Source organism: Pipistrellus kuhlii, unplaced genomic scaffold (assembly GCF_014108245.1).
Source record: "Pipistrellus kuhlii isolate mPipKuh1 unplaced genomic scaffold, mPipKuh1.p scaffold_m20_p_2, whole genome shotgun sequence".
In the NCBI taxonomy this organism is placed as follows: domain Eukaryota; kingdom Metazoa; phylum Chordata; class Mammalia; order Chiroptera; family Vespertilionidae; genus Pipistrellus; species Pipistrellus kuhlii.
This window is the reverse complement of record NW_023425515.1, coordinates 61000518-61017306: the sequence shown is the minus strand read 5'-3', so window position 1 is coordinate 61017306 and position 16789 is coordinate 61000518. Positions and strand designations below refer to the sequence as shown.

The following is a 16789-nucleotide window of genomic DNA, read 5'->3' as shown; positions in this document are numbered from 1 at the left end:
TTCAAGGGTAGATTATAAGAGACACTTGTAAACTCACTGCCTAAGTAAATACAAGACTAAAAAGGCATCATCAGAAGAAATAACACAAAGTGCACAAATAAGTGGAACTTCGATGCGTGTCAAAGGCAGCATAGCAGAGTACTGGGAAGAAGAGAGACTGCTCAGCAAATGACCTAGAAACATTTATTATTTATAAGGGAAAAAAAGTATTAAAATATACTTCTACCATGCACATTACACAAAAATAAACTCCATATCCTTTATGTCAAAAGCAAAACACTAAAACATAATCAAATAAAGGTGAATTTCTTCCAAGCTTTGAGGCAGGGAAGGACTTAAAGAAGAGAGAAAAAACACTCACCATTATCAAAATAGAAAGAATAGAATCAAATAAATTAAGATAAATAATATTTTATCAAAAGACACCTTAAGGAATGTAAGAAAGAAAGGAAAGAAGGAAGGAAGGAAGGAAGGAAGGAAGGAAGGAAGGAAGGAAGGAAGGAAGGAAGGAAGGAAGGAAGAAAACTAGAATCTGAGAGAAGATATTTGTTACACATGTAATTGGAAAAGGACTAAAACTATATAATTCACAATGGATCAAAATGTTATTTCATGGATAATAATAAAGAATGCCTACAAATCACTAAGAAGAAAAGCAGAAAGCAATAGACAATGAACAAATAGGTATATCACAAATCATGAAACAGTGGCTAGCCAAAACTGGTTTGGCTCAGTGGATAGAGCATCGGCCTGTGGACTGAGAGGTCCCAGGTTCTATTTGGGTTAAGGGCATGTGCCTTGGTTGCAGGTACATCCCTAGTGGGGAGTGTGCAGGAGGCAATTGATCGATGTTTCTCTCTCATTGATGTTTCTAACTTTCTATCCCTCTTCCTTCCTCTCTCTAAAAAGTCAATAAAATATATTAGTAAAAAAAAATAGTGGCTAGAAAAAAAGGATTCTCAACTTCTCTATTAATCAGAAAACACAAATGAAGGCTATAATGAGATAATCATTTTATACCTAATTAATTAGCAACAGTTAAGTCTGTAATTATTGCATGTTATATGAACTAGAGAGCAATGTACAATTTTATATATTGCTAGTGAGAGTATAAATTGTTACCATCACTTTAGCATTATGTTTTTAAAATGAATATTTTCATACATTGCAATCCAACAATTTTTTTCCTGGATAAATATTCTAATACACACACAACAAAACACTAGCTCATATATCCAGGAAATATGTACACTATTCATAATAGCAAAAACTATGAATAATCTAAATGATCATAGCCAGGAGACTAGATAAATAACTTGTAACATTGCTATATAATAAAATATCATAAAGTAATGAAAAATGAGTAAATGACAGTCACATACAACAACATGAATGAATCTTCATAACATTTTGTTGAATCAAAAAAGTAAATGCCAGGTGACAATATATGGAATAATATTTTTAAATAAATTTAAAAGCAAGTGCAACCAGACACTATATGGTTTAGGTATAACATGTGATTAAAAAAAAAACTTTAAAATTAAATAAATGAATAATAGATACAACATTCAGAACAGTGTTTGCTTTTGAATGGCATAACAGGGGTGAGATGAGGTAGACAAATAATGTTTATTTTTAAAAATTAAAAAATGTGTGTGTGTGAAGGAGAATGATGGGGCATTTGGGAAGAATTTCTCCAATAATAAGAGAATGTGGAATAGCATAAGATAATAAGTCAATGAAATATTATGAAGCCCATTAAAACTATAGTTATAGTGTACTAAAAGTATGTCTTATTATGTAGACAAGGCTAGGAGTTGGAAAGGTTTACCAATCAGTTATAAATTGAGAATAAAATATTTGTTAGACTGGGGATGAAAACCTATACTTAATAAATTAACATTTATCCTATATGGTGTTAATAAAAAATAGAGTTGTTTGTAACAAACTATGCTGAAATCAGACCTCACTAACTTGTCATCCCTTATTCTCAATAATATAATGCAAGTAAATTCCATGCGATTTTTGGTTTGCTTGCTTACCTGTGTCCATAGTGCCTAAGGTAATGCCTGCCGTATAGTTAGTTCTCAATAAATATTGTTGAAAGATAAATTAAAGCATACTTGTTGATGACATGGGTGGAGAGAATTGTGTAGCAGTGAGCAAAAGAGTTTATTGGACAATGATATAACAAAAAGCTGAACTTAAATTTATGCTACAATTATATAATATATATTATCCCATATTTTAATTATCAGCATAACAGTTATTGCCTGATGTTTTTCTTTATTGTATTTATTTGATTTTCTATTTAAATTATACTAGAATGTAAGATACACAAGAACAAGCACTTAACCTTTTTTCTGACTTGTTCACTATTGTATCTTGATATTTGTAGAGTGGCAGGCATACATAGGTACTCAGAAAATCTTTCTTGAGTATTTGAAAGAGTATGTGTACACATGGGCAAGGACAAGAAAGAAAACACACATAAATACAGTGAAAAGAAATGACCTACTTAAATGGAATTTTTGACCTTTTTATTTATTTGCTTTATTTAAATTCTTACTAAAATACTATGTGTGCCAGGAATAAAATAAAAAAAAATTGTCCCAGGCATAACATCAATATGAAGCAGGCAAGCCACCCAAGGTACATTTTGTCTCAGACACTGGAAAACTGAAAAGGATTTGAAAGTTCTCTATAATTTACACAAGTCTATTTTTGGTCTTTCTAATATATTTCATACTGAAATGAACTATTGTAACACTTCACATTTTCTTTCTTTCCCCAGTTGAAAACTTTATTTATCCTCACGTATCTCTTTATCATTTTTATAATGAAAATAGCTTTAGAAATTGTGAAATATAGAAATGCAACTTTAAAACCCAATAAACAATTTTTTCCTGGCAGTGAAACACCCACATTTTTACTTGTGCAAGAATAAGAAGTCCTTGTTAACAAATTGTCATGTTTTATCCATAAACATAGAAAAATTTCCTGCAGTGAGTTGTTCTATTTATAATCACTGACAAAAACACATTAGGATCCAACAAGTGCATATTGATTATTTATTCCCAAACTATTTTTGAAGCATGTTCCTACTCATTGGATTGTACTATAATGTAACACCCAATATTAGATGATGCACTTAGCAAGACTCGTGGCAGGCATTGGCAGCGGGATTTGTTTTCTTCCATTATGTTTATTCCAATAGATTTATAAAATATTCAGAGACAGGGAAAAGAATAATAATGAATGGTTTTCTTGTGAAATAATCCCACAGCAGTGTTTTTTAAGGCCATTGCTATTTGTGATCTTGTGATATGGGATATTTGTTTATATACATGTATTTTACATAGCTCATATTTATTTGGGTGTCACTAGATGGTTCTGAGTTCATTGCACTTACATTAAATTTATAAATATATGGTTTAATGTATTATTTTGTTGTCATTTTTTTTAATCAACTTGAAGAAGTCTAAGCTGGGATTCATGAATATTGAAGTCTAACCTTAGTTCAGCTTCCAAGTTTCCTCAATCTAAAACAGATATGCTTATTTTACTTTAAGCACCTGTGAAATGGGGATACCAAATCTGACCAACTAAATGCCCCAAATCTACAAAGTTAATAACATCTGATAACATGTTTTCTTCCTGACACTCAGGTGATCAGACCATAGAGCAGAAAATTTAAGTTTAATTACTTTTTTGATTTTTGGTTTTCCCTGTTATCCATCTGGTCCACTGGAGATGAAAACCATATTTAATTCAGTCTGTCAGTTAGACAAGCAGAAAAATGATATGAATCTCCATGAATCATTATGCCTCCAACTTGCTCTATTAACAAAAATCAACAAGCTCACTACACACACACACACACACACACACACACACACACACACATACACACACACCTGGGCCTCAGAGTACCTCTTACTGATATCACATGGGGTCTTTATTCTGTTCTTTAACCATGCATTCCTTATCCTTCAAATTATATGTATTCTTCTTAAACCTTGAAAATGCATTGCTTATCTTGCCCATGATTTTATCTGGCTCTTCTCAGGCTTTTGAGAGCTGTGTCTAATAATTTCTTAACAACCCCCTTTTTACTTTCCATTGACAGAAGGTGATGGAGAGGCTAGAATTGGGGGGTTGAGGGTCAGTGGTAGGGACATAGGAATGAGAGAGCCTATAGCAGCACTGGATCTTATTCCTATTTAAATCTCCAGGATAATTTTCAGTCCCTCTGTTCCCTGTTGGCTTTGATCCTGATCCTCTAAATTCACCACTCTTGTTTTCAAATTCTAAAATATTTTATGTCTCTGATCACATCTCATTCCATTTTCCTATCCTCTAAAATGTTGTTTTCCCTTTCTGTCATATAGTTTCTAATTAGGTCAGTCTCAAATTAATTATTCATTTCTCTGATTTTAAATTATATATATTTTTTTGTTAAACTACCAGTGTCTGGGGACTTTTGTACAGCGAGAACACAAATGTCACACTTTGAAAGCTCATGCATGTCATCTTCTTTTGGTGGCCAGGAAGAGTATGAGGATCCCACCTTTGGCCTAGGTGATCATGGCAAGAGTACACACACAGTAACTTGTTCCAGCATTTATGTTCTAGTGGAAGAGGTGGTGCTGGCCGAATACATACTCAGCCTGAAGAGGAAGACGGGGCTGAAGACCAAGGTCATAGAGATCTTGGTATATAAGCCCTCCATCTTGAGTTATTACTTGCCACCTATGCCATTGTATTAGGACAAAATTAATTACATAAGAACTCAGAGTGCCTTAAGGAAGACTACATAATCAAATAAAAAAAGTCTGGACATGTAAAATTATTCCATAATTTGAAAGTTCAATTTGCCATAAGAATCCTACAAAGGTAACAGATTATCACTGGTTTCATCAAAAGATGAGCTGCCAACCTTCAGGTAACCACAGACTAAGTAGATTTCTCTACAAAGAGAAAATATGCCTGCCATGTCATGATATTATTGATAACTATAAATTAGTTACAGACAGATGTCCAAAGGAGTTATTGCAAGTAACTGAAAAATACCGTGCTATTGAAATTGATCCTGTTTTTACCATTAAAGAGAAGTACATTTTTATGATAGAATGGTATTACATGGTTTCCTTGTTGAACAAGCTTTGCTAATAGTAAAATTTTAAAAAATTGTGGAAGAAATCAAGGTTATGTTAAAAAGATTATATAAAAATGTATTTGAGAAACTCCATCAACATAATATACCTGTGTTCATGTTTTAGCTGATAATAGTGATGTGCTAAAGGAGGTTATCCATCAAGCTGGTGTCTATCATCTAAATGTCAAAGTCATGTTCATTTGTGGATTTTGATGAAAATGGGTGCTCAAAGGTTTGACAGAGATTTAACTCTTGAATTTAACAACACAGAATATTTCAATCAATTAAAAGACAATAACAACACAATTCTGCTGAGACTCTTGAGACTTAAAAATGGCCAATAGTATGGTCAATGTGAAACAAAATTCTAAAAATCATATAGCTAAATGATAGAGTAGGAACTTTCAGAAAAGTATATCATTTAGTGAAAGATGAGTTATTGTACATAACCAATTCTATCTTACTAAAGATGCTGTAAACAAGCATTCTTAAGGAAGGCCTCACCTGTGGGCACATTTATTGTAAAAATTGTTCATCTCTTCATCTTGCTGAAATTTTATTTATAATATATTCTTTCTCTTGAAGGTTGTTTAAAAATATATTTTTATTAATTTCAGAGAGGAAGAGAGAGAGAGAAATATCAATGAAGAGAGAGAATCATTGATTGACTGCCTCTTTGTGCCCCACTCTGGGGATCGAGCCTGCAACCTGGACATGTGTCCTTGACCAAAATTGAACCCAGAACACCTCAGTCTGCAGGCTGATGTTCTATCCACTGAGCCAAAACAGCTCGGGCTCATGATTTTTTTTTTTTTTTTTTTTTTTTTTTTTTACATTACTTAAGTGTTTTAGACATGCTGAATCCATCAACTAGAAGCTCCTTTTTTCTTCACCTTCCTCAATACACTCCCCACTGTATTTTTTAAACTAAGTTAAAATAAAATCTTAAAGCCAAAATTAGAGAAATAACTCTACTCTTCCAAAATAGTTTTTGTAGTTTAATTCTATCACACATTTTTAGATGTCTTTTTACACTTGAAAAATACCTAAAAGTCTAAAAAGAAACTTTATGAAATGGGCAAATAATTTGCATGATTTTAAATACTGTAATTTGGATGGATCATACTAATGATATCACCATTTCCTGAAATTATGTTACGCTTAAAAAAACAAACAAACAAACAAAAAAAACGCCTTCGAATCCACGTGTAACTAATCATTACAAACTGTTCCCCTGTGACCTGCTGATAATAATCATGAAATGGAAAAATCTTAAAAAAAAAAAAAAAATACCTGTCTTTCTCAAAGGGATAGCATTTGGTCAACCATTTTATAACCTTAATGCCCCTGCCAGCGGGACAGCAACGTGGGAGCGAGGAGACACCTGGAAGGGAATGAGGGAGGACAGGAGATGTGGAGAAGTGGAGGCAAGACAGGGTTCTGATCAAGCCTCAAATTTTATTTGTTGCAGCCGCAATATATGTACACAGGTTGTAGGGGTTAGTTGCTGCAGAGACATTCCAGGGCGGGGAGGGTTGTGTATCAGCAGGATGTGTCTGTAGGGGAGGATACAGCAGGGATTCTCCGGGGCGGGGCGAGTTATCACAACAGGTGTGCCTTGCTCAATGGCCAGATATGCTGCTAGGCATTTAGATTGTTTCTAGTTACCTGCCACACAGCAGCTTGTCACTTGAGTTCTGGTAAGTCAGAAACTCAGTGTCTAAGATGGAGGTGTCTTTTAAGATGTAGTCACTGATTCTTTTTCGGCTCCCGACACCTTAACATAAATTAATTTATTACATACTTTCTTAAAAACTGAATTTGAAGAGATAATATATAAAGACATCAAACACTAAAAATAGAAAGTAAGTGAAACACAATATTGGGCAAAAACAAAACAAAAAATAAGGGGGGGTGGGGGGGGAGGAGAAACCTGAACAAACTGTCTTCATTATAATTGTACCTAAATCCAGGCCTCTTACTAATTTCTTTTTATAATTGTTGCTCTTTGTCAATCAAATTCCTATCTTAACGACTTAATCATTAAAAATGGACATTTAAAATTACTCAGTACACCAACATCTGTATACCTTGGTAGTCTAGGGGGAAAAAAAGAGTTGAGATCATAGGTGCAGGGTCAGATAATTCTATTGAAGATAAGAACATCTCTCTGGCCTAGTCAAACTCTAAATAGCTGTGTACAAAACCACCCTTTCCTGTGAACTGACTCCCCATGGAAGTTGCCATGACAGATTGTCCGGGGACCAATGCCTCTTCTGAAGTACCTAATAACATACATTGGTCTGCAGCTGCAAATGCCCTTGGTATTCAAGGGAAAACCAAGAAAGGGGAAGGCTGGGGCTGTTTTTTGTGGTTTATTTTTTAATGTTTGTTTTATTTTATTTTGGTTTTGATTATTTTGGTTTGGACACACAAGAAGACACTTAACTTGCAAAATCATGTATGCTAATGTTTTAACTAAATGAGCATACTACTCAGGCACCACTAGAGTTATTTTACTTTATATCACATTATTGGCCTGTTATCAAATACAGTTATGGGGAGTTTGCCAAGAAGTGGATTTTCTTGCCAGAGATGGGGAACTAAACAAAATGAGTTAATGGCTCTATTTCAAAAGCCATATGTGCTGAGTTTGCTGCCATCCACTCAAGGGGAAGGTTTGCCACAGAATACATTAAAAGGCTACACTCAGCAGCTAACAGGCTTATAACAATCAGGATCTGATAATTCACTGTTGATACAGTTCAATTTTCACAGTTGAATAAAAAATGTCAGCTTACTCACAAATACAAATGATTTTGTTCCCTCAGGTGTTCTACCAAGTTCTTCAAAGTCCTATTGGCACCTCTCCTCGACTAAAGGCCACCATAACACACCTGGGCTTTCATTCTCTCACATAAGCTCATCTGTGGATGGCCACGAGAATAGTCACAGCACCTTCTCTGTGGCTGAAAGAACCTCTCCTAGTAGTTTTATTTCTTTTTCTTTCTCCTATTTGTCTATAATACAGGCCTTCTACTAGCATTACCTCAACTCCCACTTTATTTTGGGACTTTCTAATGTGTGCTGCAGAATAGTACAATGATGTTGCTTTAAATATACATTAATATCCCTCTTTTATAATCATTAGATTCAATTAAAAGTTAAGAAGAGAAAATAACTAGTCTTTTACAGATTGATTCTTCCATTATGTTCTTCCTTTAGCAGCTTCATGGATGCCCAGTGAAACACACAGTTCATTCCCCTCAGATGTGGACTCTACAGTTCATGGTAAGCAGTGTGGAAGACTTAGGGTCAGGAGAGGTAGTGGTCTGCTTCATCTTGACAGAGATTAAAAAACAAGGATTGCTAAGAATCCAATCTCTGATAGATATTTAAAAGTGCATCTTGTTAATGAAAATGGCAATGACAATGACAATGATAATGAATGGAACCAAAATTCTGCCCAGTCACTGAAAGAAGATAGAGACCAAGTATTAGATTTTCCTCTTTTATTTCAAAACTAGAGGCCAGTGTACTCAAAATTTGTGCACGGGGCAGGGAGTCCCTCAGCCCACCCTGTACCCTCTCCAATCTGAGACCTCTCGGAGGATCTCTAACTGACTCTCGCAACCTGGGACTGCTGGCTCCTAACCGCTTGACAGCCTGCCTGCCTGCCTGATTGCCCCTAACTGCTGCCCTTCTGGCCTGATCACCCTTAACTGCCTCTGCCTCACCCTGCACCCAGGACCCAGGATTCCCTCCTCCAACAAGTCACAGGCACCTGGGACCCAGGCTTCCCTCCCTCTGGCTGGCTGCTGGCACCCAGGACCCAGGCCAGCTTTGCCCTGGCCAGCTGCAGCTGCAGGGGACCATGGGCAGGTGGCTTCACACGGGCTGCAGCCACAGGCACTGACACCCAGGACCATGGGGCAGGTGGCTTGTTCCTCTCTTAGGCCATAACCTGGTTGGTCCCCATGCCTTTCTTGCAAGCTCATTTGTGCCTGGCTGGTCCCCATTCCTCTCTTCCCAGTGTTAAATGTCTGAGTCATTATGGCATGCAGGTGTGATGACTATTTGCATATTAGCTCTTTATTATATAGGTTTACCGTATTTTTCGGACTATAAGACGCACTTTTTTTCCCCCCAGAAGTGGGGGGGAAAAGTCCCTGCGTCTTATGGTCCAAATATAGCCTACATATATACTTTAAAAAAAAAAGTTTTTTTACTTGCCCGGCTCTGTGTGGTCTCTGTGTGCTTGCCTGGCTCTAAAATGGTTCTAAATGCTGCTGTTTACTAGTTTACAGGGTTGATTACATGTGTTTATGACTGTGATGTTGGATTTTAATGCACATAAAATATTTTAGGACACTATTTGTTTCAGAATCTTTTTTTCTTCATTTCCCTTCTCTAAAAACTGGTGTGTCTTATGGTCCGGAGCGTCTTATGGTCCGAAAAATACGGTAAATCTATATAATGGCTTTTTTTTAACCAATTGAAATCATTAAAAATGCATTTTGTTTTATTTTTCCATTGGAAGATTGAATGATTTGTCAATATAGATTTGTCTACTTGAATGATGCCAATGAATTTTTATTGACCTTTCCAAATACATTAGAGTGGGGAGAATCAGTATTTTGATTGGCTAGAACAGTGATTGAAAACTCATTAGTCAATAGAGCCAAATATCAACAGCACAACGATTGGAATTTCTTTTGAGAGTCAATTTTTTAAAACTTAAACCTCTTCTAACGCCACTGGTATTTTGTGGAAGAGCCACACTCAAGGGGCCAAAGAGCTGCATGTAGCTCATGAGCCACAGTTTGCCAACCACTGGGCTAGACCTCTGTTATTGTGAGAGAATAGGGATATACCTCATCTTTCCATGCTCCCAACTTAAGATACTTTCCCGTAATTATTTAAATTTCTCATGGAGATTCTTTAGCAGATATTGGATTGTAATGTGCGCTATGCAGCTTCTCTCTCTCTCCCCTTATTTATTTTTTTATTTAATCCAATAGGAAACTTCACTATTTGGTGCCATATTAGACAGAAACTAAGATTCTGGCCTTGCAGTAAATTGATCCTTAGTGAACTTTACACATAAAATATTTTAGGAGTGTTTAAGCCATATAAATTGAGCTCTTCCTAACAGCAAGTGAAATCCAGTCATGATTTTATACTATTTGATCAGATTGAGATGGCTATTAGGAACAGTTCAGATAATCCCCTTTGTATCCCTAGGTGATGACTTCATTAGGACAACCGAAGAATTTCCAGAAGTTCCCACAGCTGCCAATAGATCTACTAAAAATAACGACATCCATATCACTGGTGAGCCATATGCCATTTACTTTTGGATGTTATGTTTTATTGACTCAAGAAATATTTATTGAGTACAGTTTGCCAGACACTGTGTCAACTGTTGGGCATACAGTGAAAACACTGACCTCCTGAAGATAGTAATCTGTTAGAGATGATATATAGTGATTAAGTAGCCATATAATTAAATTTATTTGTGACATGCTATGATATAGTACAGGTATTGTCAGCATCTAACAGAAAGATCTGATTTTAATTGGGGAACAGGAAAATATGGAATAACATTTCAGTCTTGTGAAAATATAGTCTGAATCAAGAAAGAGATTGTTGGAACAAAAAGAATTCCTGTATTATATTAATAAAAATTAATCAATGCTAAATGTAATCCATTATTTTATATAAGGAGGTTCAATAAAGTTAGGACCCTCCCAATGCAGGTCTTAATCATAAATTCAGAGGTCTAATCAACACTTTCACTTCAGGGGTTGTTCACTTGATTAGTGAGCACTTCACCTGTGTAATCATTTTATTTCATATGGAAGGTCATGCAATCCTTAGATCATTAGAGCATCATCCTCACACAACATGTCAACAGAATTGCAAACTGTGTTCCTACCAATATAAGATATTGGTGACTTTAAGAACTGCCTACTTTGGAAATGGGGCCCGATTGGAGCTCGGCTTCTGCACTGAGACATTCCTGAAGTCAATGATCTTATTCTATATTTGGTTTGAAGAAAAATTTTGTAAACATTAACCTAACACCCATTTAAAAAACTTTTTATTCTTTTATTTCTCTAAAACTTTGGGGATAAATATTATTTCCTACCATATTACTAGTGTAGAGCCTAGTTAATTTTGATTTCACTAAAACAGAACGTTGTGCAGTCCTGAGCTGTTCCTTAGGTGATCACAATACTCCAGTGGTTTGAATTTCTGAACTCTCTTTAGTCACTGATGCATACACAGTATCACATGGTTGTGTATGGAAGAACTCCATGAGCTTCCAGGGTACCCTCGGGGTCCGTTTCAACAGGGCTGAGGTAGGGTGAGCTTCAGGAAGACCTCAAATCCTGGATATATGTGTTGTGAGAGAAAAAGTCTTCAGTCTTCCACACTGATAACCAACACTCTGTTAACTTAACATAATGTGGCTGCAGTCCAAACTACAATATGTAAGACATAGAAAAGACTTGGTACGTAATATTCTAAATCCAGTTTTTTAGACTGTATCTTTTTTTTTTTTTTTTGAGACTTGTATGGAAAACAGTATAATAGATCTAGACAACAAATGAAAATAAAAACCTTTATAATCTGGATTAAATCAGTCCAGATAATTTTGATATAAAAATTCACTTTTTGCCCAAATGATCTATGTAATCTAAAGAGCTAAAGATCTATCTATAATGTATAAGGATTCCACTGGAGTGTTGTTAGAGATAATAAAAGCCTGGACACAATTCAACCACCTGACATTAAGAGACCAATTAAATAAACTATGGTAGATCTCTACATTTGGGGAACTAGCCAGGAGTTTAATCAAGTGAGGTCAATCTCTATACACTTATTTGGAAAGTATTCCAAGAAAATTTTTAAGAGAAAAAAAGCCAGGGAACAGGCAGAACAATATGTAGAGTATGTCCGCATTTGTAATAAAAGGGATGTATATTCATGATACATATTATATTATATTGTATGTTTATGTATGCATAGGAAATTTCTGGTAGGATATGTAATTAACTATTGAAAGTTATTGCCTCTAGTGTGCGTAACTGGTACCTAAATAGTAAGGGCACTTTTTTTTCACTGTAGTTTTATAGTTCTGTGCTGTATGAATTGTAAACACGATCTCAGTAGTTTGTTTGTTTTTTAATATATTTTATTGATTTTGTACAGAGAGGAAGGGAGAGAGATAGAGTTAGAAACTACTCTATAGAGTCATCGATCAGCTGCCTCTTGCACACCCCCTACTGGGGATATGCCCGCAACCTAGGTACATGCCCTTGACCGGAATTGAACCCGGGACCTTTCAGTCCCCAAGCCGACGCTCTATCCATGGAGCCAATCCGGTTTCGGCTGATCTCAGTAGTTTTTAAAAAGAAAATACTTCTATTAACTGCCAGGTAGAACCAGGCAATTTCAATTGCTAAAATGTAAAACCATCCAGAGTAGGATATTTATTTTGCTGCTAGTCTAGAATCTATAATATTTTAAAGACTTTGATTCATGCAGTTTAATTTATTGATAATATTCAAATGTTAATGAATGAGTTGAGTATGGATATGGTCAGCAAGAATAAGAAAAATCAGCCCATTGATTACTCACCAATATCATTTTAGCCAGTCTGTTACTTTCAACTTCCTCCCTTTTCAGACCACAGAAATTGCAATACCAACTGGTTTCAGTTTTAACTGTTTTGTCCATTCTCCCCTTTCTATTCTTGAAATGGATATGGGGAATAAAAAAGGAGGCTATGTGATAGAAAAGGATAAGAAAATCTCTAGCCTGGATATGATTCCTTGAGTGACATTCAAATGAGAAGTCTTGAAACATAGTTTTTCAGCACTACAACTCCATAGGTATTATCCAGGGTTTCTCAGCTTTAGCTCTTCAGGACTTTGGAATGTCACACTGCTTTTTACTCTTTTTCCCTCCTCCTATCACATGTGCTTCCATAGAGCATTTAGTGACTCCTTCAAGAATAAGAAAACCCAAAGGTAGACTATTGTTTCAAAAATAACGTTAACTTACAAATTATTTTAATTTATTCATTCTTGCAAATACCCTGTTTCCCCGAAAATAAGACAGTGTCTTATATTAATTTTTTCTCCCAAAGTTCCGCTAGGTCTTATTTTTGGAGGATGTCTTATTTTTGGGGAAATACGGGTAACATTTCTTTGGGTACCACATGTCAGGAATTGTCCAGGGCCTTGGGGAAATGAAGGAAAAGATCAGCTGTGGAACACATGACCAAGAAAGACATTCATGTAAAAACGTGGTTGTATAAATGCCAAACCAGAAATTAGAACAAGGCATAGACAAGGTCCCTTGGTGTGACTGTGGTCAGGAAACACCTTTGGCCCTTGATTGAAATATCTGTCAGGTGGGAGAAATTCTGTTTTCCAATGGCCAAAGTTTAGCATTAAAATTCTTCTCTTTATGCCCTTTTCAGATAATGTGGTTAATAAGCCCAAAGATGGAATGTCCTGGCCAGTGATGGTAGCAGCTTTGCTCTTTTTCTGCCTGGTATTTTTTGGTCTTGGAGTGAGAAAATGGTGTCAATACCAACAAGAAATGTGGGTATAATGCCAAGATATGCAGGAACCGATACTTCTTCAATATGCATTATTCATTCAGCACTATAGATATCATTCCTATATTGAGTCATATTTAACAGAGGAAATAAGGCTCAGAGAGGTAATGTAGCTTTCCCACAACACACAATTGGGCTTAGATACACAACTTCTGATTTGGTAGCCCTTCTGCCTTGTTCAGGCTGTAACACTGCACTCAGCAAGTAGAACAGTCAGTGGGCATGAAATAAAAACCGAGCCTCACCTTACCTCAAAATTGAAAATGATTTTTCTTTTAATCTTTATTATTTTTTCATTTTCATGCATCTCTGACCTGCCTGAGCCTAGCCCTGCTGAGATGCTCAAGTGTGAAATTGAGTGAGAAAGGTAATTTTAAGAAATTTCCAGCTGCTTTTCAGCAGAATGAGCTTTTACTGCCCTTTACCTTTTTCCCCAAGAGGAAAAGAAACTAAGCAGTTGGTTACCCCCCTTTTTTTAAGTCGTATTGAAATATTTTCTGGAACTCTTCTTCCAATCCACAATCTGAAAGGACACATAAGGTTATGCTCTACTTTTCTGACAGATCTATGTTGAATCAGTCCAGATTAGGCCACAATTAGAGGAGACCCTCATAATACATAGGTCTGATCTTCCACATATCTGCCAATTACTATCATGGTGAATAAAACACTAAACCAATAGTCAGAATTTATGGATTCTCATCCAAGTACTACACTTTGGTCACCATATGACCTTGAGAAATTCAGAATTTACCTGAAAGAAACAAAAGTGCAAATTTCTTAATACTTTATTTACCTTTTGATAAATACTGTCTCCATTAAAGCATCAGAAAACCAGGTAATAGACACTGGGGATTTGTTTAATAGAATGAGAAAGTTATGGGACTGTGAAAATCTGAAATGATTTTTTGTTGTGTGTTAGTCAAATGCCTGTGCTATACAGAAATGAGAAACAATGTTTTTATGGGAGAGAGAGAAGTTAAGGTACTAAGGATTGATAGACAAGGGCTAGAGGTGTTTGGTTGTGGACATAAATCTGCTCACAGATATATTTCTGTTTTCTATTATCAGTAGGGCTGAGGCATTTGTATAGCTAGATCTCACAGTCACCTGTATGCCTGTTGCATTTCAGACAAGAGATGAGTTGCGTTAACAGAGAATAACACTTTATACAAAGATGACATTCAGAATGTTCACTTATATAAAGAGAAGGGACTCTGGTACTATCTATTCTGTACCAATCAACTCAAGGATTCAATTGAGTGTAACATTTTTGTCTTTACTTCCCACCTAAACCAGATCCCACAGCACACAGAATTTTAAAATTTTGTCTCTAGAGGAATATTTTTAACCCACATAAGAGAAGCACTTCTATTAAGAACCAGTTGTCATGAAGAGTATGGGTTTAAGTTAAAAGACTTGAATTGCTCGTCTGGTTCTCTTGAACAAGATGCTTAAAACCTTGGTGCCTAATTTTTATATATGGAATGGTGACAATAATATTCAATTTCTAGATATAAGGTTATAACGAAAACACTTTGCAAACTATACAATTACCATCTAAATATTAATTAATGATATTATCATGAGAAAACTAACAAGCAGAAAGTTATGCCAAGAAAATTCTGAGAGCTAGTGGGGTATGTCTTTCTTTTTCTCTGTTTCCTACTTCAATCACCTCCTCACATTCTTAGCATTAAAAGAGCAATGTTTTGTTCCTAGCATGGAAAGACCCCCATCTTTCAAGCCGCCTCCCCCTCCCATCAAGTACATTTGCATTCAAGAATCCATTGGAAGTGATCTACCCTGTCACGAGATGGAAGCACTCCAAACCTTTGAGACTTTGCCATACAATGAAACTCTGCTAGAATCCTATTGAGATGGTAGATATTTTGTTTATTAAGTATTTGCCCTCTAGCCAAGCCTCTTCTGTGGCTAAAATGGATGTCAGGAGAGAATGACCTGTTTTCCCAGCAACTTGTCCCCTTTCATCTGAGCATGCCTTTACAGAAGAGTGAGGATATGTTATGCTGACACCCAGTGCAATCTGCAGGAATGTCCTTGCTTATGTAACAAGTGCAAATTAGGCTACTGCCATAAAAAATGCTTGCAGTGTTTTATTTTTCATTTTAATTATCTGATTGAGGTGACACCAATGGTTTCGAGCATATGTCTGTAACAGAGCTTTTTCTCTTTGGGCATCTGCCAACATTCTAAACTATTTGCCAAAATCATGCTAATCTCTGAGGCTTTTTCTACATTTCCTAGGAAAATTACAAGAAGAAAATGTGAAAGTTCTAGCAGGAGTCTTTATATTGAAATTATGTTATTTATTTTCAATGCAGAAAACAGCATAAGAACCCCATTCCAATCCTCCTTCACCTTTCTTCCCAGTACATTCAGCCCAGGCTCCTGCCCTGGGGAATAAGGAAGGTTCAAAGAGATAACTACTCAACAACCATGTAGCCTAATAGATACAAACCTGAACTGGCTTCTAAAATTATATGAGCTAAGCGTGATCTCATTATTGGCTTCACGTGTGTGTGTTTGTGTGTGTGTGTGTGTGTGTGTATGTGTGTGTGTGTGAAACCATTGGCAAACTGGTATATAAGTAAACAGACAGCCTAACCCTAATCTAGCTCATTTCATTTCCATTATTCTCTTTTTCATCTGTGGATCTCTCTGTTCATCCAATGTGCCTGTTTTGATATGTCTTGAAACAAATAAAGAACCTCAAATCAGACTAGCATTGATGAGTTAACCCTGTGTCTACCAATCTTTTATAAAACATTTCAAACAGAACATACAGGTGGTGGGGAAAGAAACCTAGTCATCCTGACCTGTTCTGTTTTCACAACAGTTTGTGAGTGAGTAAATTACTGATGCCCCTTGTCCTTCTAAACCTTCCTCCATACTCTGCTCCATGAGGGGAAAACAGATGTTGCTGATAGATATCGATACAATAGCAAATTCTGTGTGGAATTCAGTCTCAGACG

At 35.9% G+C, this 16789-nt stretch overlaps 1 protein-coding gene and 1 pseudogene across 2 annotated transcripts in view; both read left to right on the top strand.

Moving 5' to 3' along the window:
- CD96 (CD96 molecule) overlaps positions 1-16542 on the top strand; it is an 85542-nt gene extending 69000 nt beyond the window's left edge. The window contains exons 12-15 of one of the 2 annotated variants that reach the window (XM_036446895.2): positions 8387-8449; positions 10403-10492; positions 13653-13776; positions 15516-16542. In XM_036446895.2, the coding sequence (XP_036302788.1) occupies positions 8387-8449; positions 10403-10492; positions 13653-13776; positions 15516-15672 (434 nt within the window). In that variant the 3' untranslated portion in view covers positions 15673-16542. Of the gene's footprint in view, positions 1-8383; positions 8450-10402; positions 10493-13652; positions 13777-15515 lie in introns of both variants that reach the window. The other variant, XM_036446894.2, reaches the window with a different exon arrangement.
- Positions 4527-8079, top strand: LOC118724776 (annotated as a pseudogene).
- Positions 16543-16789: the final 247 nt, after the last annotated feature.